The sequence below is a fragment of the Gymnoscopelus braueri genome, assembly GCF_963280865.1.
Source record: "Gymnoscopelus braueri genome assembly, chromosome: 18".
Classification (NCBI taxonomy): domain Eukaryota; kingdom Metazoa; phylum Chordata; class Actinopteri; order Myctophiformes; family Myctophidae; genus Gymnoscopelus; species Gymnoscopelus braueri.
Window position 1 is genome coordinate 16,594,208 of NC_137618.1, and position 26,577 is coordinate 16,620,784.

General features: G+C 42.5%; 1 protein-coding gene across 1 annotated transcript in view; it reads right to left on the reverse strand.

Annotated features, from left to right (window-relative positions):
- Positions 1-26,577, reverse strand: part of slc4a3 (solute carrier family 4 member 3) — an 88,866-nt gene that overhangs the window by 40,161 nt on the left and 22,128 nt on the right. The window contains exon 5 of the mRNA XM_080456783.1: positions 24,740-24,996. Within this exon, the coding sequence (XP_080312909.1) occupies positions 24,740-24,996 (257 nt within the window). The remainder of the gene's footprint in view (positions 1-24,739; positions 24,997-26,577) is intronic.

Sequence of the window (26,577 nt, forward strand, 5' to 3'; positions counted from 1 at the left end):
TAATGTTTTCTGTTGATCTGGGAAGCTGCTAGCTTTGCCTATATTCTCATTTATTTATTTAATATTTGACAGAGCATGATAGGAGACTCATCAATTAATTATTGTCAACAAGGCATTTGTAAGGACCCCAAATGTATTTTATTTTTAAATGGGGTCTGTGTTCTTAACAACAACAACACAACGTTGTAGACATGTGTCATATTCAATCATGACCTAAGATGTATAAATGTGAAATTATATAGATCTACAAGCTTGCAGGTGCTATTTTTTTTATTTTTTGAGAAAACTAATAAATATAATCTAATAATAAGTGACATATTGTGAGCTTGTAGATCTGCCATTTTATTATAATAATAGTGGTCTAATGCATATCAAACTGGGGGTCCTTGAAATTAAAAGTTTTGAGAACCACTGTGATAGGGGATACTTTGTGTTCATATTTGAGACAGTTATTTATGCAAATATTCCAAACTTTCACTTTATATTTATTTTTAAATAGCCGATCTACAAGCTTGTAGATTGGCTTGTAATCAGCCGATTCGTGTTTTTACACCGGCTATTCAGCCCTTTTTTAATATTTTCTGTATTCACATGCAAGTAAGACATGGTGGTGTAACATGAAGCAAACAAAGCACTGGTAGTTAGTACTTCTAGCGTCTGCTGGATCCAGGGTGCAACTCCCTGCAGTGCTGTATAACCTGCTGAGTGTCTCACCTTTGTCCTGTTGTATGATTACATGAAATGTTATTAATGACTTAATGAGTTAACAAATTAACAATTTTACTGAAACTGTTGACAACTGTGTGTATTGGCTGTGTTCAGAATCAGATCAGCTCACCTGGCTGAAACCCACTTCTTATGTTTTCTTGTAATTACACGTTTACACCTGTAGGCTACTACAACTTCACTGGAGATACTGATGGTGCCATTTAGCCTTTTTGTTGTATTATAATATCTGAATGCACTCTTCACTCTTCATACATCAAGCGGATAGCTCTGTGATTACACCTTTAGCACATGGTTGCTTTAGTCTGCAACCACACTCACTGAATGGAGGGTTTACCCCTCCTCCTGCTCAGAGGTGTCAGACTGGACGGAAAATAGTTAAAATATACATGATTAGAACATGCTTAAACATTAGAACCTGTATATCCAGTCGTTTTGGGGCACAAACAAGAAGTTGAAGGATAAAATCAAGTCTGACAATGATGTACCGTGCATGTTCACTTAAGACCATTTTTCAAATATAGATTTTTTTAACATTTTGGAAAAATAGCCAATTTTACATCGGTGCCCAGATCTGAGATGTCCCTAGTGCCCACTATCCTGTATCCATCCAATGTAATTATGGTTTAGTCACAAGCTTTTGTTGGTTCAATATTTATAAAACCCACAGACACACTCTACAAGCTCATCCCGCTTCGCATCCCAACGCTTTGTGAGCTTGTAGATCGGCTATTTTTGCTACTTTAGTGTGACACTGTAGTATGAAGATTAAAAAATGAAAATACAAGAAGCAACTTGTAAAGCATTCCTTATGTCAGTATCAGTTCAAAACAGCAGCATCAGCCCAGTACCTCTGTTTGTTTATTGAACGGTCAAAGCTTAACACGTGTCAAGTCAGACGAACGTAAACCCTTGACTTCTGGTTGGTGGACTTCAAAATAAGAGCGCTTTGTCAAGTTATGGGAAAGTAAGTGTCTTCCTGTCTGTGGAATGTAAAATAAGAGCACTGTTGGCCTATATTGCGCTGTTTTCACTGTTGCTACACTTAAAAATATAAAATAACAAGTGTTAAGGTAGGGTAAGTGATTTTCTTTTGTTAAAATAAGTGTTAAATAGCTTTATATTCTGATAGTACTTATTGCTACAGAGTGTTTGTTCAGTAACATGAGTCTTCATGTCTCTCCAGCTCTTTATTAAACAGAAAATGCCTTTTCAGGTCAGGATACCAATTTTATCAAATCAGGACAGAGAACTTAGACAGGATACAGATTAAACAAGTGAAATTGGAAGTGATGACACAAAGAAATGTGCATGTAAATTTGGAACTGGAACACTATAAAAATTAAGCTGATAAATGGGTACTCTCCTGATTGGCTGAAATGGTGTCACCTACCTGGATATGTATTTTCTGTCTATCAAAGAGCTGGAGAGACAGAGAGACCCCTGTTACTGAACAAACACTCTAGAGTCTATAGCAATGAGTACTATCAGAATATAGAGCTTTAACCCATAACAAAAACCTTTTTGTTTTTACCAAAACATATCACTTACCCTACCTTTAACCCATAGTCATATTCATAGCTATTTAGATATTTGTCATAAATATTGAGGTATGACATTTTTTATCGTGCAGCCAGCCCCATAATTCGCAAGTAGAAAGTAAATAATAAGTGTTTAATTGAACGGTAATTCAATTTAACCTATCATTTTGTAAAGGACGATTTACTTTTTGGGCAAGACCTGTGGGCAAGTAGAAAATGGCCTATACTTGCCCGACGGGCAAGTGCCTCTGAGACCTTAGTGTCAACCCCTGATGTACCATGCCTCACATCCTTACATGCAATTATCAGTTCATAATTACATTGCCTTTTTAAAACATATTAAGTTATAACTGATATAACAGCTCCTCCCTCCCCAACATGGAAAGCCTTCAGGTGGGCAGAATGGAGAATTGAGTTTAATACCCCTTTTTTACTGCAGTGTGGTGCCTAGTTCTTCAGGTCTTTAGATGTCATGTAATAATGTTCTAGGAGTTTAACTTGTTAAATTTGACTCTGGATCTAAACACTGCCTAACATGGAACTGGAGACAGGAAAGCTAGCAGCAGTAGTTAAGAGAAACAACACTAACCAAACTAATACAAAAAGTAGTTCAAATGCAAAGGCAGGGGAACAATGCCTTGTGTTGTGGCGCGTTGCTTGTGAGCGCCTATTTTAATATTTTTTGTGTACAAAGGAAAACAGGAGGGGGCCTAGTATAGAGTCCTGGGGACTATAGTCAACAAAATATATATGGTTTTAGTGGGTAACCACTTCAACCTAATATACTTAGTTGACAGGGTCCCCAAGGACTGCATTATTAACTTACAGTATGGATCTTCTATTCTGCTGAATGTTTGCCTAGGTCACATGGGGTCATTGGGGGAGACACCAAGCTAGATGACTCATCTAATACCCAAGACCAATCAGCAGTGGTCAGGGAGGGGCTACATGGGGGAATTGGGAATTGGCATCACAACAAGACTTCAGCCTACACATTCCACCACTAGCGTCCAGGAGAATTACCCTCCCATACGCCCCATCGCCCCGCTCGCGAGGGAAGCCAGGCGGGGAGGGCAAGCTTTGTCACTGCATACTGCATGTACTCCCATGGCTGGGGTCATGGCCACCGATTTGTGATCAGTGTTGCCAGGTCTGCTTATTCTAATTCCCCCCTCAAAAGTTTATTTGAAAATAGCAGATCTACAAGCTCACAACGCGACGCGTTGTGAGCTTGTAGATCTGCTATTTTCAAAAAAGCTGATGTATATGTTTAACGTGCTCATGTGGCCCATAGTCGCTTCTTTTGGGCTTGTTTTACTAGACCTGGTTGCTTGTTTCTCTCACAGAATATGGCAACACTGTTTGTGACTCCCCCCCCCCCCCCCCCCCAAAGTGGGAATAATTAATTGCCATAACAACGAAATTGGGAGAAAAAAAAGGGGTAAAGTAATTGGCTAATGTACATTTTGAAGGAAAAAAAATCAAATACATAAATGCAATGACAGCTTCTGAATTACCCCATCTGTTTCCAATGTAATCTGGTGAAATGCTTGCATGTCAAATTGTTTCTGAACAGGCTAGGTGTGCGTGTTCCAGTGGTCTCGGTCGGATGCAAAGCATGATCCATTTCACTTGTGTAACACAAAGCTGAAAAATCCCTGTCCTAATAATAATGTAATAATACATGTGCGCCTCCCAGTGCAATACATGTGCTTTCTATGAAGCCTACCAAACCTCTTCTGGCACCTATGATGCAATATTGCTGTATCCGTAGAAATCATAGGCTGTATCCCAACATGAACATGACACTAAAGCCTGATTTATACTTAGTTGTGTAATGGTGTCACGCCATCGGAAATAGAAGATCTACAAGCTCACGACGAGTTGCGATGCGAAGCGTTGTGAGCTTGCGGATCGGCTATTTTCCGATGCATGACACGATGCGCAACCATGTATGAATCAAGCATAAATCACTTCTGCATATGTGAGAAAAAAACCCCACCAGTTAACACTATCCAAATGTTTTGCCAGAGGCGCACAACTCTCCAACAAGTCATAACACAACAGCCAGTCAAAACATATCTGTGTTACGTTTTTTTTGGGGGCTTGACATGATAAAGATTTCTGGGAATATTGATATTTGTTGGCCTGGGGCCGGTTACACCAGCTGTGCGTACGTTAGAACTAAGCCTAGATGTAAGTAGTGAAGATGAAGTGTACTGTAAACCAGTACTTCTTTCATTTCAAGGACCCCCAGTTTAATATACATTATGACCACGGACCCCCCCACCCCATAACCCTGAAAGTGTACGAATGGAACCAAATGGACCCTTACGTGTCCATTTGGTTCCATTTGTACACTCTCAGGGTTCCAGATCTGTACAGGTCCAATACTTTGCCGGGGGGGACCCCCTGGATCCCCCTCAAGGACCTGCCTGGGGGTGCCCGGAGCCTACTTTGAGAACCACTGCTGTAAACGGCTTCTAAGTTACAACTAATACACTACAAAAATACAGTATTACAGTTCAAATGTAGCCCATGGGTAAACTACATATTTAAGCAAGTCCTTGACCAGGAACAGCGGTTAAAATGGAGTGGCATACCTATTTGATTACGTTGATAACGTATTAATAAAAGATGAGCTTGCGTTAATCTTTATTAATAAGGCAGGCTAATAACTGATATGCTAGTGCAAGTGAAGAATGATTCAAAGAGGAAGTTTGAACGGCTTCTGAAATATCAGCTTGTCAAAACAGAAAATTGAAAAGTAAGACTGCTCAGTATTAACAAGCTCCCAGGACCGCGGAGGATTATTGAAGCTACCGTGTCCTGGTGGTCAAATCTGGTATTGCACTACTTCCGTATTTAAAACGCTACTGCGTCTGCTCGGTGCTCTAATCTTCCGCATTTTGTACCGAACGTGGCACCAAAAATGCGGAGGGAGAGTGTACTTCCGCTGCTTCTCGCGCTGGGTGAGCAACTTCATTGAAATGAATAGGTGGGGGCAGGGCTGTCCGTTCTCTAGTTCTTATATAACTCTATGAGCATTAAGAGATTTTCACACGGGAAGCGACTTACGCGCCGAGTAACTCATTTTCAATGGGAGGCGAGTGTTCAGGTACAGAGGCACGGGCAACCTGACAGCCGGAGCGACAAGCGGGCGCACTTCCGTGAAACTGCGCTCGTTTCAAGACGTGGGTTGTGGTCAACCTTTTTCTACGCGACACGCAGGGCATCTTTTTCCCCAAATCGTTTTTGCTACTGTATTTTAGGCAAAAGTTCCCCCCAGAATAGGCACATGCTAGGGTTCAAGTGGTTAATAACTGAGAAACTAGCTAAACTAACTTCTAACTACTAAAACCCCTAGTGTGAGTAATGTTCCGTCCAACATAAGTAAGAACTTAAAAACAGCTGGTGCAACTACCCAGGTCCCCAAAACCAGATAAATGTCAAACCTTAATAACCCATAAGTCACATACTGAACACCAGAGAATAAGGTGAATGCTCATTTTTTTTTTTTTTTTTGAACAAAGACGTTAATTTGCTTTCTGCAGAGAATATTCACAGCTTACAAATATTTTTAAGCAAATAAACTAAAATAAAAACACAAAAAGACAGAAAGAAAAGACAAAACAGAAAAATACCACAAAAAAGAAAAACAAACAGGACAATTCGGCAAACATATTAAGAAACAGATTAAATCAGATTTAAATATTTAAATAATTAAATATCAGGACATTCACTTGGAGATCAAATATAATTAGTTACAGCACAAAAACAAATACAAAAATAAAACAAAACAAAAGTATCATGACATATAGTACAAAGTAACATAGGCTTTCATATAGGCAGATTAAAGTATCCTATAACTGGGGCCCACTTTTTTAGGAACGCATCGTACTTCATCTGGAGCTTGGCAGTAATTTTTTCCATAGTATACATTTTCAATATTTTCTCATGCCACTGGCTGGTCGTAGGTGGTAAAGGTTTCAGCCAGGATAGAGTAATCATTTTTCTCGCAATCAACAAAAGAATGTGTAGGATATAAACCTTCTGTATGTCCACCAGCCCCTCCGGAACCACTCCAATAATATATATTTTTGGGTCTAATGGTAAATCTATGTTAAGAATAGCTTGGACTTCTGTGCGTATTCCCTTCCAGTAATTCTCCAATTTAGGGCAATCCCAAAACACATGGGTATGGTCCCCAATCTGCTTGCAGTCCCTCCAACATAATTCTGTAGTATTTACATCGAATTTGGAAACCATGAGGGGAGTTCTAAAATATCTCATTTTTGTTTTCCAATTGAATTCTTTCCACAATGGGCTGTTTGTGATTCTGTGACCTCCTTCACAAGCCCTTACCCACTCCTCATCTTCTATTATCACTGTCATTTCCAGTTCCCATTTCGATTTAATCTCTAATGTGTTCCCTGATACTATGGACTGCAAACAGTTGTATATTTGAGATATAATTTTTTTCCCTTTTTTTCCCTCCGTTATCCTAATTAAAAACAGCTCCAAAGGGGTTGGTGGTTGTCTCAAAATCTCCCAATCCTTATGTGACAGCAGATAGCTTCTCACCTGTAAGTATTTGTAAAAGTCTTTTGTATCCAAACCAAATCTATCCTGTAACTGTTTAAATGATTTAATGGAATTCCCCTCAAGCAACTGGTGAATTGTAACAAGACCTTTCTCTGTCCACACTCTGAAACCCGAGTCCAGTTTGCTTGGTAGAAAATCCTCATTCCTATCTATTCTAGTGGCTCTCGATATTGATAGGGACAGTTTCAATTTCTTTCTTACCAAAGACCAGACTTTATACGTGCAGCTCATCCATTCATTATTTAACTTGAGATTATTCCATTTTTTAAGCTCCAAAGAAGGCAATGACTCAAGAGGTACCTGTGGACATGAATTTCTCTCCAAATCTAGCCAATTTGTATCTTTATCTTGTCTTATCCATTCCACCAGTCCACTCAATTGAGCCGCCCAATAATAATGTCTTAAATTTGGAAGATTAAGCCCCCCTTGATCTTTTGGGTAGCCTAGCATTTTCCATTTAATCCTTGGTTTCCTCTTTTGCCATATGAAAGCCGACATCATCTTATCTAGTGACTTAAACACTGAGGCCGGGATCGGGACAGGCAACGCCTGGAAAATAAACAATAATCTAGGGAGAATATTCATCCTGACTGTCTCAATTCTACCAATTAGTGAAAGCGGGAGAATCTCCCATCGTGCCAAATCTAATTTTAATTGATCTATTAATTTACCGTAATTTGCTTTATATAATTTTGAGGTGTCTGACGTTATCTTAATCCCTAAATATCTGAAACCATGGGGCGACCAATTAAATGAGGCCCTCCCCGCCAAATGAGATGGAAACTCCCCAACCAGCATCATAGCCTCCGATTTTGTTTCATTGACCTTGTAACCAGACACTATCCCAAACTCATCCAAGCAGTCCATGACTATTGGGATGGACTTTGAAGGGTCACTGATATACAAAATGACATCATCTGCATATAACGATATGACGTGTCGATTAGGTCCATTTGATATCCCGGATATGTTAGGATTTCCCCTTATTAATTCTGCTAATACTTCTATATTTATTGCAAACAGCAACGGAGACAGTGGGCAACCCTGTCTTGCGCCTCTGCTCAGCCCAAATTGTTCAGATGTATAACCGTTAACTCTAACTTTGGATACTGGACCAGAATACAAAACCTTAATCCAGTCAATAAAAATTTAATGAAATCCCATTTTTCCCAATGCATGTTCCAAGTACAGCCAATCTAGTCTATCAAACGCTTTCTCCGCATCCAGACTAAGCAGCATCGATGTTTGTTTACTCCTACGGGCTATAGACATTATATTCAAAGTTCTCCTAATATTATGTATTCCCTGTCGTCCAGGCATGAAGCCTGTCTGATCAGGATTTATTATCTTGGTAATGCACTTCTGTATTCTCTTAGCCATGATAGAGCTCAATATCTTCACATCATTGCATAATAGGCTTATAGGCCTATATGAGGCACAGAAAGTAGGGTCCTTGCCTTCCTTATGGATCACAGTAATGATCGCCTCTGACCAACATTTAGGGGGGTCCTTTTCTCCAAGAGCATAGTTAAATACCCTCTGTAAAAGGGGGATGATCTCCTTCCTGAAACATTTGTAAAATTCCCCTGAGTATCCGTCTACACCAGGAGATTTATTATTTTTTAATGTTTTTATTACTTCTTCAATTTCCTCCATTGAAATTGGGTCTACCATAAATTGTGAATCTTCTTCGCTTAATTTAGGTAAATTGATTTTTTCCATAAGAGCTTTAATTTTTAATAAGAGCTTCCTTGTTTTCAACCATTGGAGATTCATATAATTTTTTGTAAAATGTAGAAAAAGCCTTTGCAATATCATTAGGATGTGAGACCAAATTGTTGGAGCCCGGGTCCACCACCTTTGACACGGTCCTTCCTGCCTGTGCCTTACGCAATTGAAATGCTAATAAGCGGCTCGCCCTGTTACCGGCTTCATAATATTTTTGACTTGTGAATCGTAATGCACCTTCTGCCTTATATGTCAGTAAATCATTAAGCTCCCGTCTGTGTTGGTCTAGCGTTCCCAAAACCTTCTTGCTGCCTGAATTTTTGTGTTCCCTTTCCAATTTTTTTATACTATTTTCCAATTGTACTTGTTTTTGCTCTCTTTCCTTTTTTAGGCCCGAGGAGATGGCAATTATCTTACCTCTTATTACCGCTTTTGCCGCCCCCCACAAAATGGACGGGGAGACTTCTCCATTATCGTTTAGTTCCAAGTAATTTTGTATTTCCTCTTTAATTTTTTGAACCACCTCTGGATTGTTCAATAAGGAAACATTAAGTCTCCAGTATCTAGGGCGCGCACCTGAGTCCACATTCACGGACATTACCACTGGGCTGTGGTCTGAGATAGTTATGGGTTCAATATGACAGCTCATTACTTTATGTGCATCCTGTTTAGAGACACAAAACATGTCGATACGGGAGTGACTACCATGTACCCTGGAAAAAAAAGTAAAATCCCTCTCCCTAGGATGTTTCAGTCGCCAAATGTCTACTAGCCCCAATTCCTCCATCATGCCACACAGAGCTGCTGTTTTTTGTGATTTTGGGCTGACCACCGCTGGCTTCTTATCAATCTGCTGATTCACGACTGCGTTGTAGTCGCCTCCAGAAATAATCATTCCTTTCGCATTGTCAGCCAGCAGTGACGCAACATCCCTGAAAAAGCTGGGGTCTTCTTCGTTTGGAGCATATAAATTCAAAATAGTCAGATATGTATCCCCTATTGTACCAACCACCAAAATGACCCGGCCTTTTTTATCATCATATATTTTTTCTGGTACAAAACACACCGCTTTATGACACAATATTGCCACTCCCCTTTTTTTCCCTTTATCGTATGATGCACTAAAAACCTGACCAACCCATTCCCTTTTTAGTTTCTGGTGTTCTTTGTCGTCTAAATGTGTCTCCTGTAGCAACGCTATTGTACAATTTAGTCTCTTCAGCTTACTAAGAATTTTTTTTCTTTTTATGGGGTTATTAATCCCTTTTACATTGTATGTAATAAAATTCAAATTACTCATATTTTGTCTTTATCCTAATTAACACCCTGGTATATTCTACACAATCCCCTTCATGTCCGACCATCTTGTTTTGCCATGCATAAAAAATAAAATTAGTCCTCAAAAGTTTGCCGAAAAACATAAAACAAAGTTGAAAACACAAAACATAGAGAAACGGCCTCTTAACACATTGGGTGCCAAAACCGTATATATACGGTTTTGCGCATACTAACGTTGAGTGCCAAAACCGTATATATACGGTTTTTGAAAAAAAAAATTAAATTTTTTTTTTTTTTTCCTTCACAGCAACAGGAAATATCACTCCTACAAGATTTAGACTCCAATCCACCTCCTGGTTAACTTATGACTTCAAAAACCTGTATCTCGGCTCCTGTGCACTTTTTTTTTTTACAATGTTAATTTAACTATTTTCAACTGGCTGCAACTATGGAATGGATTTCCGAATGTTTTAAATTTTTTCCCCCCGATTGTACGAGACCTGTATGTTTGTAATGAGGGGATCACCGTGAGGACGGTGATCACTGAAAATATTTTGTGACTACTTGAAAAAGGTTCAAAATGTTTAAAAAGTCCTGGCACTCAAAGTATAATATTTTAATAAACCTCTGGCACCCAATGTGTTAAAGTATAAGGCCTCGAAAAAACCCATAGGACGCTCCTTCCAAAAACAAAAAACACACAACAAAAACCACCCAAGGAGCATCCTGGGCAGAGGGCTTTCACCCCCTGAAAAGGTTGCACAAAGTGCAGATGCAACGGAACTCCACCCTATGTCCCCCTTGTCACGTTGCTTAGTTTGCATTACTCCTAGAGCATGCTTCCACCCTCCCCTCCCACCAAAGCCCCTTCAGATCAAGTGAAAAATAGGGGAAGTGAGGAACACTCCACTCCCTCTCGCCCCCCCCCCCCCCCACCCTCTTGAAGGGCCAACCCTAGTAGGCTCTAAATTCAACTTAAATATATAGCCCCCCCCCCCCCCTTGTCCGGCAGGTATAGAGATGTGATGTAGAAATACAAATAATATACTAGCTTCCACGCCATGCTTCAATATATACACTCCCTCATCTGTCCCCCCTTATGTACAAACTATAAATTGAAAGTGGAAAAAAAAAAAAAAAACCCATCAGACCCCAACATCAGCATGGATGATAAGGCTCCGACCGAGAAGGGCGGGCCGGCGGGCCCACAACGCACCAGGCCACGACACGCCACGGCCCCCACCAAGGCCCCCCACCCCATAGTACAAAGCAGAAAAATATATTAGCACTGGACCCTAAGGGACTCCAGTAACCCACATGGGGTCCGAATGGGCCCTCTCCCCCCAACCCTTTCCCCACATGTACAGACTACAGAAGTGGTCAAATGTAGAAATTAAGAAAATAAAATAGCCCCGAAGCCAAACTGAAATATATTCACCCCCCCACCTGCTCCCCCCCCCCTCTCTGGGAGACAAGACTCTAATAAAAATAACTCTAATTTAACCATCAAGATCCTGTGTCAGCACTGCGGGGAAAGCCCCGGCCGAAAACAGCAGATCGACAAGCCCAACGGGCATGTCGACCAACCACCCCGGCCACAGCCCCCCCCCCTACAATATCAAACAACACAACAACGCAAAAAAATAAAATAAATAAAGACACCGTCCCTGATACCAGAGGGGCCCCAATTACCTATATGGGGTCCACATGGTCAAACCTAAATGTAAAAGTCCCTCTCCCAACCCCCACCTCTCCACATTCCCCCCCTCCCCCGGAAGGCAAAACCATTATGTCTATAAACCCCACCATAACAGCACAACAAAATTCACTCCAATAACCCATAACAGGGTCCAAGCGATCACACTTAAACGTGTAGGGTCCTACCTCCCCACCCCCCCCCCCCCTCTGTCTTGGCATGTACAAAAATGTTAGGAATGAAGAATAAACAAATAAAATAATAAAATAACCACGAAGTCAGGCTTCAGTATAAACACACTTTCCTCTGCCACCCGCCCCCCCTCCACCCCAACCCTGAAGGAGGCCTAAAACACAAGCAAACTTTTTTTGTATGCTCTTCATTTGCTCTCTATTGTCTCCCCTATCCCCCTCCCTCCCCCTCTGGAAGGCACAACTAGAATATAAACAAACCTTAGACTAAACATACTTATATTAGGCCCCCCTTCACCCAGCAGGTACAGATGTAATTTTTTTTTTTAAATAAATAAAATAGTGCGTATACCTACTTATACACATACCTATATATGCCTACCCACATATATGCACATAATAAAAAAAAAAAAAAAAAAAAAACAGCCTTAAAGTCAAACTTCAGTATAAATGCACTTTCATCTGCCTGCCTGCCAACCCTCCCTCTCCCCCCCCCCCCCCCCCGAAAAAGCAGAGTACTCCCCCCCCCAGTCCTCATACTACTAACAAATGATCCAATTTTATCAGTGTCCGATCAGACAACTTACTGTCCTCCTAGATGTTCACGGATGAGATTCAGTCTCGCCAGTTAACTCAAGGTCCTTTTTAATGTCCACAGATGAGATGCAATGTTGTCGGTTACTCTGTTTGTACGACTGTGTCTTCATGAATGAGGGATTCGACATCCACCAGATTCAGCGCGCTGCCTTTCTTTTTCTCTCTTTGCGTCCTCCATCCGTCCCTTGGCCGCAGCACCCTGTCGAGTAGATCTCGTTCCTCCACATCGATGTCAATTCCAATCTTCTCCAGCGTGGCTTGCGCATCCAGTAACGAGGGGAAGACCTTCTCTCCGGTGTCCAAAAAGATCTTTATTTGGGCCGGATAGATTGTTTTGGCTTTAATGTTCTTGTCTTTCAGTTTTTTAATCACTTCCCACACACTTTTCCTCTTTTTTTGTAGGCTTTGTGAGTAGTCATTATCAAAAAAGACTCTTTTCCCCTCAAACTCGATGTTCCCTTGTGACCACGCTTGTTGCAAGATTGTTTGTTTCACGCCTTGGTCTAGGAATCGCACAATTATGGACCTCGGTGGTGCAGACGGATCTCTTGGTTTGGGGCCGGCCGAGCGATGGGCCCTAACCACCCGTACGTTTAGCTTTTCTTCCAAATCCAAATTAGCAATCAGGAAATCCTTAATAAAGCCAGCCATATCATCCTTTTCTGCACCCTCCTTTACCCCGTACAGTCTTAAATTGTGACGTCGCAGATTATTCTCCAAAGAATCACATTTAGAAGCCAAGCTAGCCTCTCTCTTTAGCAAGTAAGCTAGGGCCCTGCCGTGTAGCATGCTTCTGTCTTCTGTATCGCTCACTCTTTGTTCTGCTACGGTGACTCTCTCGTCCAACTTATCCATCCGTTGTTTTATTTCAGCCATGGAGGCCTCCAGTCTGTTCAGCGAGGTTTTTGTGTCCTTATAATTGTCATTATTCTCCTGTCGGAGCTTCCTTATCTCCGTTAGCATCTCAGACTCCCCACCGATACCGCCGGCAGCCATGGCTTGCGTTGGTCCTGTTAGCTTTAGCTGAGTTAGCTTTAGCTGCCTTGTGTTTGGACGCGGTCCTGACTCTTCCTTGTTTCCACTGATAGAATCCTTCTTCTTCGATTTCTTATCTCCCAACATTCTTTAGTGACCATGTCAATACGTTTCCTTCATCATTTGTTAGTTTTTACATACTTTATAGGGCTATTTTAGAAGGGCTCGGCGGAGCTTGAGATTCAAGAGTCTGTCTTGGCCATGACGTCACCGGAACCTCCGTGAATGCTCATTTTAATCCCACGTGTTTTCCCACGGCAGACAGCAAGGTGCTCTCTCTGGGTTTCACTAAAATGCTCTGCAGCTGAGCCTAACGAAGCATTACACCACACGACCATGAGATCTTGGATGTTAATCAGGGAAAGAGGGGAAGTCCGCAGACCGTTTTAGCTCCCAGTAGGAACGTTTTGTATTAACCCATTAAGACCGGGAACGCATGTGTGTCATTTTTAGATTTCTTGGGCTATTCATAAATAGCAGATATACAAGCTCATAGCGCAGTACCGAGTGCCGCACTATGAGCTTGTAGATCTGTTATTTATTTATTTTATCGTGAAAATGTGTGCAAATCTTTGAGTATATATATATTTCAAAGGGAACACTTTTAACTCAAATCTTTTTACTTATGTTGCTATAATATCAGTGGTTCTCAGAAATGTTTCGTGTCAAGGACCCCCAAAATTATATGTATTTGTCCACGGACCCCCCTCTCAAACTAATTTGTTCCAGGGACCCCCCAGAAGCAAAGATTTGAGTAAAAAAAATTTGCTTAAAAATATATATATATATTCATAGACTTGCACACATTTTCACGATTTTTCAAAAATAGCAGATCTACAAGCTCAGCTTGTAGATCTGCTATTTTTGAATAGCCAAAGTATAAAATAATGGTTTAAGTGGTTACATGGATGCGTTCCCGGTCTTAATGGGTTAAATAAATTTGTATATATACACATAATCTTTTAATAAAAAACGTTTCTACTGGGAGCTAAAACGGTGTGCGGACTTCCCCTCTTTCCCTGGTGTACGGCATTGTTGTCCAGCACCCGATAAATTGTTTTGGGATGTGCGTGCTTACCCCTCGTTTCTATCTTGGATGTTCAGACATAGTTTAGTGGTTCAGAAGCCCCACCAACACAAGAGTCATGATGAACCAATGCACACACCCTTGCCTACATCCCATTGCCCAGAGTTCCTGGTCAATATAGGGCATAACCATTTTGTGGTTCCACCGATCGAGAGCCCATTCATTCTTCCCATAGAGATTTCCGAAAATATTTATATCAATTATTTTAAAGGATCTACACCATGAATTAAAAATAAATAAATAAATTGTCTCCGCCAGAGGTGGAGAGTATGTTTTCGTTCTGTCCCGCTGTGTGTCCCCCCCCCCCTAGCCAAGCTAACATTGGTCAAGCTCCACGTGACACGTGACAATATGTTGACACCAACGCTTTTGATTGGCTAGAGGGACGCATGACGAAATAAAATCCTATAAATAGGTGTGTCACTTCAAAAAGCCATCTATGCTTTTGAAGTGAGGTAAGACAGGATCAATCAGTCTTGATTGGAACAGTACCTTCCAGTACAAATCACCCGTCCGTGCGTGTGTGTGTCCCTCTGAGAACACCTAACATTGGTCAAGTTTCACGTAATCAGGAACAGTACTGGCGGAGACCTGTGCTCCGAGGAGCACATTTTCTAGTATTTAATATCATATTGTTTATGTCCCTCAAACGTTTTTCAAAAGGTTTGAGCCTAAATCAAGCCTCAGATATACTCATTCCAACTAACTTCTCTCTGGCTTATAAAGCACTTTCACCTGCAATACCACATTGTCCTGTTTGGCACGGGGCGCTATTGAGCCAGTTTGTATGCATGTTATCTCCTGGTTCTGTGTGGAAAAAGTATTAATATTACCGAACGAGACGTCACGTTCGGTACACAAAACATCGGTACGCTCGGCCATAAAACATTTAAGTCTGTGAAGGTAAAAAAAAGAATATTTACTATATGATATACTATATTTAATAAATACCCTTTGTTTTGCGGTTTTCCTTTTTTTCGCCAGTGCTATGCCCTGCTATGGAACAAAAAACATAGTATAGGCCCATTTACTGACATTTACACAAGGGCCACAGGCAACTGCACCATTCAAGTTCATGACTCCCAGCAACCTTGCACTGATGCCGTTTCCTCTCCTCTTTAAACATAAAATTAATAGTATTCAGTATCAGAGGCAGAGAAGCTGTATCTTTACATTCCTACAACTAATTGCCGGTGCCACTTCCCAGTGCTCTCATAATCAACACAGCTCCAAAGCCAAGTACAGAGCAAAACAGCCAAAATAGCATCGGCATGTCAATGAGATGTCTTTCCGCTCTAGCTGCGGCTGTTGCCCCCGTGGAGGCCATCGGATCAATGGGAACACAAGGCAACAGCAGGGGCACACACCGTTCAGTCAATTAACTCAATACCCTGAACACAGCTCGGAGCTTCACGTGGCCATGACTGAGGCTCCAATTGCCGTTAATTAAGCGATTGGTGTGCTACAGAATCAATGGCAATGAGTAAACTCCCAATGATCGATCGACAAGGATATACACATACAGTTGTAGTTGTAGTTCACTTCTGAGTTAAGCTAAACAGCGATTTTTATGAATGGGATTTTTTTTCAATTGAATGTCAATTTGATATCACCCCAAGCTTTAGAATATGGATGTCTCTCATTAGGAGTTGTAAGGTAAAGGGCCAAACTATTAATACAGGCCATTGTCTAGTAGTCACAGGTTTCACCATAATATCGAATATAATACACAAACATTTACATTTTCTCCATAGTTGTTCAAATTATACTAAATGCACCTGCATAATTGAGTCAATGTTGGCAAAACATCTCTGCACGATTAAAGAAGTCATGGATATTTCAGGCTCCATACTTTTTTCCCTTCCCTCTACACCAAATCTCTTGTCGAAAATAGCTCATGACACATTTTGTTGTGAGCTTGCAGATCGACAATTTTTTTCAGAAAGGTTATCTCTCGCGGGAATTAACAACCCTTGCGTTCACGTTCATTAGTTGCAACTGGACACGTTCAGTTAACCGTTCACCAAAAACATGATAATGTTCAATGAACGCGCTTTTTGGCATGTCATGCCTGATGATGGTTAGTGCGACCAAAACGTTGTATTTGCATTAAAAACTTTGTTTTTTCTGTAAGTGAAGACAGTGTGCGGGATCTCCCCATTTTTACTTTGGCATGTCATGCACAACACTGTATCGTCGCTGTCAGTCGGAAACCTTGTCCAAAATGCTTACTTTTCAGGAGATGGAACAACACTGAAAACTGTGTTCCAATGGATCCAATGTAGTTATTATTTAGTCACTTGAAAAGAAGACATATGGAGACATATGGTTCCAGCCCGAAAGCAATTATCTATCTATCTACAGTATCTATACACACACACACACACACTCACACATACAGTACACACACACACACAGACACACAAACGCGCGCGCGCACACACACACACACACACACACACACGCACGCACACGTACACAGTACTTCTTGTTTGTACACTAAATGTTCTTCAGTTGTCTGACACTTACTTTGATGAAAGCCATCCACCCACTGTGGTGTATCACTGGATGCTGCGTGACACCAACAATTGCCAGTGTTAAGAGTTCGAGACTGTTTACAAGCAGCTCAAGCACGCCGAGCTGGTAGAAAGCACACTCTGATAAAAGCATCTCCAAATTGGCATGTTATTCATATTTGCGCAGTGTCCACACTCGTGTTTTTGGCGTGTTTATGAATTGGCCCGACATGATATGTTTTGTTTCAGCTATTGTGCTTTTTGTTTCTTCTGCTGGAGGACTTTACCCGTGGTAACAACAAAGCTGAGCTAAACTGAAACAACAGATACAATGTTGGGGATCTAAGACGGAAACACAAGACGGGAAAATTGAAAACAGGAATTCCCACCGTTTCAAACGAATACCCCCCCCCCACCCACCATTGCCACCACCTTTTCTCCCAATTTAGCCATTGCCAATTCCCCCTGCGTTCGGTGGTCCCTGTAAACCCCTCTCTCTGTTGGCCTTGGGGAGGGTGTAGACAACCACATGTGTCCTCTGGTACACATGGAGGCACCAGCTGCTTCTTTTCACCCTCGACAGTTAGGACTTTCAGCAGGAGAGCGTAACGTATCTCCCCCCCAGATCGCCTCCCTGCACCGAGTCCCACCAGTAGGAGTCGCTAGTGCAGCCACCGAATGTTTTATCGTTAAGACAAACTGCGTGGCTACTTACATTCGGGCTCCGGTTCCGGTTCCGGCTCCGGTACCATCTGTGTGTGGATCGACTCCAGCAGGTCGTAGTCGTCGAAATCCAAGACGAACTCCGTAAAGTCCTCGAAGCCATCCGTCGCCGAGCCCCGCTGTGTGAGGGTATGCTGCCTCGGTAGACCCGGGCCTTTCTTCTGCACCTTGCTGGCCTGACGTTCCGCTCCGCGATCGGTGCCGTGCGCGTCGGCGGCGGCCGCGGGTCCCAGGCTCTCCTCCCGTCCCCCCGAGTCCGCTCCGCGATCGATGCCATGCGCGTCGTCAGCGGCCGCGGGTCCCAGGCTCTCTTCCCGTCCCCCCGAGTCTGTCATCTCTGCAGCCGGCGACTCCTCCTCCTCCTCGCCCTTCTCCTCCGAGTGCGCACGCTGCTCATCCAGGGCTCCCGACTTCTAGACGCCGTCCACTTCCCTCCTGGGTCTCCGCTCTGCCGAGCAGCCGGGGTTTTCCGTGGAGATGTCGGGCCTAACTCGATTGGACGTCCCTCACTGGGACACCAACGCTCCAGACACGAGGCCCCAGATATGATGACTCTTGGGGTCCCTCCCTCAAAACGAGACCCCTCTGTCAAGCCAAACGCTACGGAGAAGAGTTACAATGTGACGATAAGCACTGATTTGCAGCCACGAAAGCGAGCCCCCATAAAGACAAAGGACTTTCGAGGTAATTATAGGTCCAGAAATGATCCTTTTACGTCCAGTAAAAGTCACAAATAATGACGTAAGATCTCGGGTGCAGACAAGCTGAACGGCGACAGAGGGATCCACAGCCAGAGAAACAGAAAAAATGGCAGCAACATAATCCGTCACTGCCAAAGTAAAATATTGATGCTGAACGAGCAGACTGCCCATCAGCCGAAACGAGGGCTCCACCCTTTTCCATGATGTCCACCAGCCCATTGATCCTACGGCAGAAAGGGCGGGTCCAAGGGGAGAAGTCGGAAGAGCTGGCGCCCTTCAGTCATCATTCTCCATCCGAACGAGGAGCGGCACTGCATCAGGGTAAAGGTCAAAGTCACAAGCCTCTAAAAGATGACAGCATTTGAGTTACTTCTTCATCTTCACTGATGCCACACGTTGCTTTTTACAGGCAGACAGGCACACACACACACACACACACACACACACACACACACACACACACACACACAGAAGCTTAAAACTGAAGCAATGTGAAGGTAACGAAGCAGCACATTATTCCGGCATCGGTCTGCGGCGCTCTGCTCAGTCAGATGTGATGATGCTGAATTACCGAGGGAGTCCCACCGTTCTCACTCAGGGTCTCCATGGAAACAATGTTTCCCCCGTTGGCATAGTGGCCTTACTTGCCCACAGCAGGTGCTCTCGAGTCGGAGAGCTAAACAGGGACCCTCCCTGAAAACCCGCCGGGGACATTTTCTACGTGCGTAGTTGTGTCTGTTTTTGTGTGTGTGCATGAGAGCATGAGTTTGCTTTTTCAGTTTTTCATTAAATTGTGTTTTTCTTTGGTTGAAAAATGTTGATGCAATGTGTGTGATTAAAAGAATAGACTTCTCCTCAGACTAGGTCAGTGGCTCAATTGTATCTCAACAATTCACAAATCTGTTAAGATTCGCATACCAGAACAGAATGGCCTCTAATTGGGTGAAATTAAAAACAACTTCACAATTAGCTGGGTGAACCTATACCAACAGGGACCAATCATTCTATGAAACTGCTTAGAGACAAAATATGAGTCACATGACAAATTCACATTCAATTTGTGTGTTTTGGATAACGACATAAAAGCGAACGATCGTCCATTACGCAAACAAATAAAAACATTAAAAAATAAAGTTTTGCTTGAGTGACTCATTGGGGGGAAAAAGGAGAGGCTGTCAGTTCCAACAAATCTGATTGTTGTGCGTGAGCACCGCAGTTCTGTTTCTGTTTCCAGATGGTTTGTGAACAGTCGATGATTGCCCTGCTGCTCAGTAAAAGCAGGAAAGGCCGGAGGCAGGGTCGCTGATGAAGGACAATCGACTGTGGACTCCATGTTAATTAATGCCCCCGGATGCTGGAGTGGACTGTTTCCCTTTGCCATACATACGTGACCCCTCCCCCCATGCCACCTCTCTCTGTCTCTCTCTCTCTCTCTCTCTCTCTCTCTCTGAGTGCTGGTGTCAGGGCCATGCATGTAGCCAGGACTTTAGAAATACTGAGATCATGACTCCCATAAGCTCCACCGACCCAACCCCCACCAACATTTGGAACACACGGATAAGTGCATTTACACAAGTACTGTGTGTGCGCGTGCGTGCGTGCGTGCGTGCGTGCGTGGTACTACTAACAGAAATTAAAGTAACATTACAAAGCAATAGCCTAAAGACTAACATTTGACAAGACTGTTGCATGAAACAGAGAATTGTTTCATCCAGTAATTGATTTTGTATTTAGCCTTGTATTTTAAATACAAAAAAGGCAAATAATGTGTTAAACCAATTTGGTGATGTAACCATAAAAGTTAGCAAGAGGTTTGTAGCACTTAATTGATTTATTTGCACTCCAGCTACGTGACCATTTACCCCGTCTCTTGTTGACTAGGGTTCATGCCATTTACTCTGATCTTGCACTTTGTAAGTTTCTCCAGATAAGACAAGTCTTCTAAATGCCTAAATTGTAAATTGCAGTAATCAATCTGCAATTGTTAACTATAACATTAAGTGTGTAATAGCTAGCGTAACTAAATGTTTAATGAAAAGGCAAACAAGTATGAAAGGTAACGAGCAGTTATACTCGCATATATCCGTCATGTAAACACCCTATAGCAAAGGGAAATTGAGGACACGTTTAACAACCTAACATTACTATCGGCAGCGGCAGGGAAAAAAACTCTTAAAATGTGTACTTAAGTTTTATATGAAGATGTAAACTTCTGCAGCTGAGCCTACGTGTCTCCAGCCAGGCGCGCTAAACTCAGGTCTCGCTCGCACGTCTCTCAGAACATTGTCATGCAAAGCAACGGTTAGGGATTCGTGGAAAGTACAGACAGAACGGGAGGAGACGCACCCCAGGTTACTAAACTCTCCAGAAGTAACACGTAGCGGGACCCTGGCATCTGTCGACCGATGGCTGGAATCCAGCTTTTGCACACGTCACTCCTTATGGCTATTTGCACTCATGCAATCACCAAGTGCAATGTCTATGCACAGCAGAATCACACGCACAACGCACACACAGACACACACACGTGCGCGTATTGTACATACAGTACAGACATGACATCCGACCTCTTCTCCTTGGCCTTAAAAGGTTCTGACTGAGAGTTGCTGTTTCCACTAGGCATTGTGTCTATTATGTTGTCCTGTTGTCCTGTTTATTGTGTATTGTTTTGCTGTTGTATATTTGAGTGTTTTTGTGTTACTGAGTACAGTATACAGCACTGTGGTTCAACACTGTTGTTTTAAATGCGCTCTATAAATAAAGTGGATTGGATTGGATTCACCCTTTTTTCGCCCGTTTGTCGTGGCTGATTTTCCCAGTGTGAAAAGAGGCCAATTCGCACCTGGCACCATTTCACGCTTGGCAAATCCCCCCGTTTGTCCGTGACGATGCTTGAACAATCCACTGATGTTTCACTGAAGTGCCAATGGCAGGGTCACTGAAACAATGTCATATTTGTATATACTGAACGTTTCTAGGTATTTTCAGTTCATTTGTCATTATATGCGTATACTACACTTTCTCCACGTTATCCTACCTCCTCACTTAACACATTGCCTGCCAGAATTATTTCAGATTTCTTGCAGTTTTATGTCAGAGATTTTTCATTGAGAAAAAAAAAGTACTCAGCAGCGGAGATACAGATTTTTTAAATTTTAAGTTAACAAGGAAGTGGATAGGAGTCTAGATCTTCGAAAAATCATATCTCCTTGGTCTTTGGGTAATTTTTTTTTGAAAGATCAAGTTAACTTGATCTTGGCAATCAATGTGTTAAAGGAGCACATCACCCATTTTCTTCATATAATTGGTCCTCACTCATTGTAAGATGCCACTATTTCCAGCTAATTGGGTTGGTAGTTATGAACAGTTCAGAAACCTACCTACCATTGATTCCAAGTTAATAGAAACTACAGCCTCTCTCTTTCTGGGAAGTTAGTATGCTGAAATAGAAGCCATTGTTCTTACATTAATAAAGAAAATAATAAGGATTATACATTGCAATCTAGTTTGAAACATATTCAACTCAAATCTTTGCTTCGGGGGGGGGTCCCTGGAACCAAATATTTTGAGATGGGGGTCCGCGGCCAAATACATATAATTTTGGGGGTCCTTGACATGAAAAAGGTTTGAGAACCACTGATTATAGCAACATACGTTTTTTCAAAAAAGGATCAAAGATGCCTATTTTAAAAGATTTGCACTCATTTTCACGATTAAAAAAAATAGCAGCTCATAGTGCGGCACTCGGTGGCGCGCTATGAGCTTGTAGATCTGCTATTTTTGTGTTTCAAATATTTTTTATTGTGAAGCACAGGATATCTGCTATTTTGATTAGCCAAAGAGATCTTAAAATGACACAGATGCATTCCCAGTCTAAATGGATTGAAGACCAACACAATGGGGCCACAAACACAGTGACGTCATTCCAATAATATGCCTGACAGAGCTTCTCCAGTAGTACAGTACTGTGTCACTGACCCCTCATATTACTGTGGCCACCACAATCATTGAAATTGATTACTACAGGCAATACACAGAGGTAACCAGCAGAGGGAGACACATAACAGTTACATGTATGTTATATTTTACTACCATTAGAGGGTGCTGAATGAACACAACTCACAACAATTGGAAATTCAATGGGAGATTTCTACAGTGACCATTGTACATCATGTTATGTAGAATAGTAGTTCTAAAACGTTTTTATTTATTTCAAGGACCGCCAGTTTGGTATGTCAACGGACCCCCATAACTCTGACAGTGTACAGATGGAAACAAAATGGACCTCAAGGGCCCATTTGGTTCCATCTGTGCACTGTCAGAGTTACACATCTGTTAAAGTGTCCATTTGGTTCTTAATTACTATCAATCAACCATTTTGCATGGGGGCCATGGGAACCCCTTCAAGAACATCTGGGGGTCCCCAGACCACACTTTGAGAACCACTGAATTGTAGTAAGAGCTCAATCTACTTTCTCCGGGCAAATAAAAGGTTACAAAATAGAATTATTCAAATATCTGACACTGATCCAATACCAGTGGTGGAAAAAGTACTCAAATGTTTTACTTACATAAAAGTATCAATACTGCAATGTAGAAGTACTCAGTTACTTTTAAGTAAAAGTCTGAAATTCAAATTTTAAAAGTACAAAAGTATTGGTATCAAAATGTACTTAAAGTAAAAGTTATTTGAAAATAGCAGATCTACAAGCTCACAACGCGTCGCACTGCGACGCGTTGTGAGCTTGTAGATTGTCTATTTTCGATTAGCCTAGGTACAAAATAGGGCTAAAGTGGTTAATGTATGTTTTATAATGTAATAATTCATATCTGCAAAGTAACTAAAGTTTTCAAATAATTGTAGTGGAGTAAAAGTGAAATATTTGCCTCTGTGATGTAGCGGAGTAGAAGTAAAAAGTATAGACAATTGGAAATACTCCATTAAAGTAAAAGTACCTCACCATTGTACTTAAGTACAGTACTTGAGTAAAAGTACCGAGTTACTTTACACCACTGTCCGATACCAATTACTCAGGTCATGCCTAGACATTTTCAATAAGCACAAGTGACTAAAAACATTTGATGGGGAGACGTACTGTATGCGGTGAATATTCAAGCAGCGTACTGAGAGATCAGTGGGTACGTTCTGTTTCCCAGGGTACAAAGTGCTGGGACGACATCTGGAGCATGGCATCCGATGTTGGCAGATTCCACCCAGTCAGGCAGAAAGAATGCTGACAAGGCCTTCTGCGTTCTGTCTTTACTGTCTATTAAGTGGTGAGCAACGCAGCGCCAAGAGCCTGGAGTCACATATATTTATTTATATTCCCCTCACAGCAGATGTACTGTGGCAGGCTTATTGTGAAGGCCTGCCCCTATAGGCTCTTTCAAAGCATGTTTCCAAACGCCCACGGTAAGCACTCTACTTTCCCCGTAATATACTCGTCCACTTACAGTTCTCTGCTCACCCTTACAAGCTACGCACCTCAATACTAGAGCCTGACCGATGCCAGATTTTCAGTTGCGATACCGTACCAGATTTTGGCGATCACACCAATTACCTGTGTTTTTTTAACTGATAAAAAAAGTGCAATATTTTCAAGTGTGTGTGTGTGTGTCCGTCCGTCCGTCCGTCCGTCCGGAACAGGCTGAAACGTTGCCCAAATATGGAATCTTACGTCATAGATACGTCATAAATGACTGACGTCACAGAAATGGTCACATGATGTCCGAGATCCACATGGGAGCCATGCCATTATTAGACCTCATACTGTTATTTTTTTTTGGTGGTACACCACTTTCTTTGGTCAACAGTTGATGTTTTTACATGCAAGAAGCCTTGGGAACCAATGGTTCCCGAGCCATGAGGCCCACAGGGCAGGAGGGAGCCTATCTCCTGTTTCTGTAGCGTGAGGCGGCTTGATGTGCAAGTACACCCCCTAACCATGATATACAAATACATCCCCTGGACAAGACGCTAGTATGGCGCTAGCCTCGTTCCCAGGCTTTTCCTGTCTCCGAGGAGAAAAGCCTGGTAATGACCTAATGCAGAGCGTGCCTTTGGGTCGGGACTTACGTTGTATGCACTTAGTTGATGCCGAGTCCCAGGCAGGGAGGCATTGGGTCCCATTTTCATAGTCTTTGGTATTAACTAGGGGATTGAATCCTGACCTCCCAAATCTCAGGGCGGACACTCGAAACACAAGGCCACTGAACTGGTTTCACCGACCGAAGGACAAAGGGAAAGCTCAAGGAAATGGAACCCATGCTCTTCATGTGAACTCGTCTAGTGTTTGTGAGTGTGTCAGGTCTTACTTTTCATGTCATCCAGGTCTGCACTAGCCAGCATCTGGGCCTCGGCCTCGTCGGTGGGCACTTGCTGGTAGACGGCGGTCTCCAGGGCCGTCATGCTGCCGATGCAGATCCTCTCTCGCAGGTCGTAGCTGTTCCGCTGAGCCCCCGCCGGGCGATGGTGGACGGGCTTCCTCCGGAACCAGCCGCGGGCAGCAGCGGCGGCGGTGGCAGTGGTGGTGGTGGTCGCGCTGGAGGGGTCCGACGCTCCCTGCAGAGCACTGACGAGATGAGACGGATCAGATCAGTTTGCGGCCCACCCGTCTAACAACGTAACACGGGAGCCATTCGGCTGAATTGGGCTGAATTGCCCCCTCAAAAGTGAAACACTCGGAAGCGAACAAATGGGCTAATTCCTAATTAAATACAAATAAATTCCCATTTAAGGTATACCGCGGTATCAAGCAACCACAATTCTGGAATGTAAGCCTTTCCCTACAACACTGTGCCTGCGGTATAAATGATCCTTTACGTTAAATATTTGTATGTAAATATCACAATGCTAATGCATGAGAGTTTCAGTTAATACACACAGAGAGACAGACAGACAGACAGACAGACAGCCCAATGTTTCAGTTCAATAAAGCATTGTATTTCTTCGACGCAAAAACACTTTAAAGGTATGTTTAATTGAATTACAAGGGGGAACAAAATGAGTACCATGACATAACATATTGGTATTGGTGGTATTTTGTGGTTCTAGAGACCATACAGTACTGTGACATTTCACAACGTTACATCTCCGACAACAAAAGAAAGAGCAAGATTAGGGATGTCCCGATCCGATCACGTGATCGGGGATCGGGGCCGATCACGTCATTTTCAAAAGATCGGAATCGGCAAAAAAAGATCGGGAATAAAAAAATCATAAAAAAAATATTAATATTTTTTAAAATATTTTATTAATAAAATATTTGTATTATTGTATTTAACGTTCTTAAAGTCATCATTAACAGCGTCATATGGAGAAGTGTTCTCCCTCGGTAAAACACCTCGTAATGAGAAGTCTCTCTCGTCTCTGTAACGTGCTGTATCTGCAGGCTGAGCTCTCCAGCCCTCCCCCTCTCCACACACACACACACACACACACACACACACGCGCACACACGCACGGACACACACGCAAACACACACACACACACACACACACACACACACACACGGTGGCCCCGTGGCGTTCATAGAGGGAGACGCACGCAGGAGGAGTAGCGCTGGTCGTCAATGTTGTCAAAAAGGACTGGTATAATAACTGATCATCTTACATCTCAAATATAAGTCTACTACTAACCTTTGTTGCTGCTGTCATCTCAAATTGACCAGCCAAACTAAAATCCACCATTTTAGAGAGTTGCTCCAACTTCCTTGGATTAGATCAGATGCGATGCGTTTTCAACACAAATGCGCATATATTATTGCCAGTCAGCTGTGTAACACTAGCTGGTTAACGATGGCTCGTTGAGCCTGTATGCGCATTTGACCACATAGCAATCAACATCACTAATTAATGTCAGGTGTGTGTGTGTGTGTGTGTGTGTGTGTGTGTGTGTGTGTGTGTGTGTGTGTGTGTGTGTGTGTGTGTGTGTGTGTGTTTAATGTCCAACTGAATGTTTTCTGTAGTGTAGATATTAAGTAGAGCAGGGGTCTTCAACAGGGGGTCGGGGACCCCTAGGGGGTTCTCAGAGTTACTACAGGGGGGTCTCCAAATCTTTGCGTGATAGGACCTTTTTCTTTTATTTACATTAACCACATGAACCCTAATATCCCTATATTCTGAGGGGAACTTTAGAAGAGGTAGAGGGGAA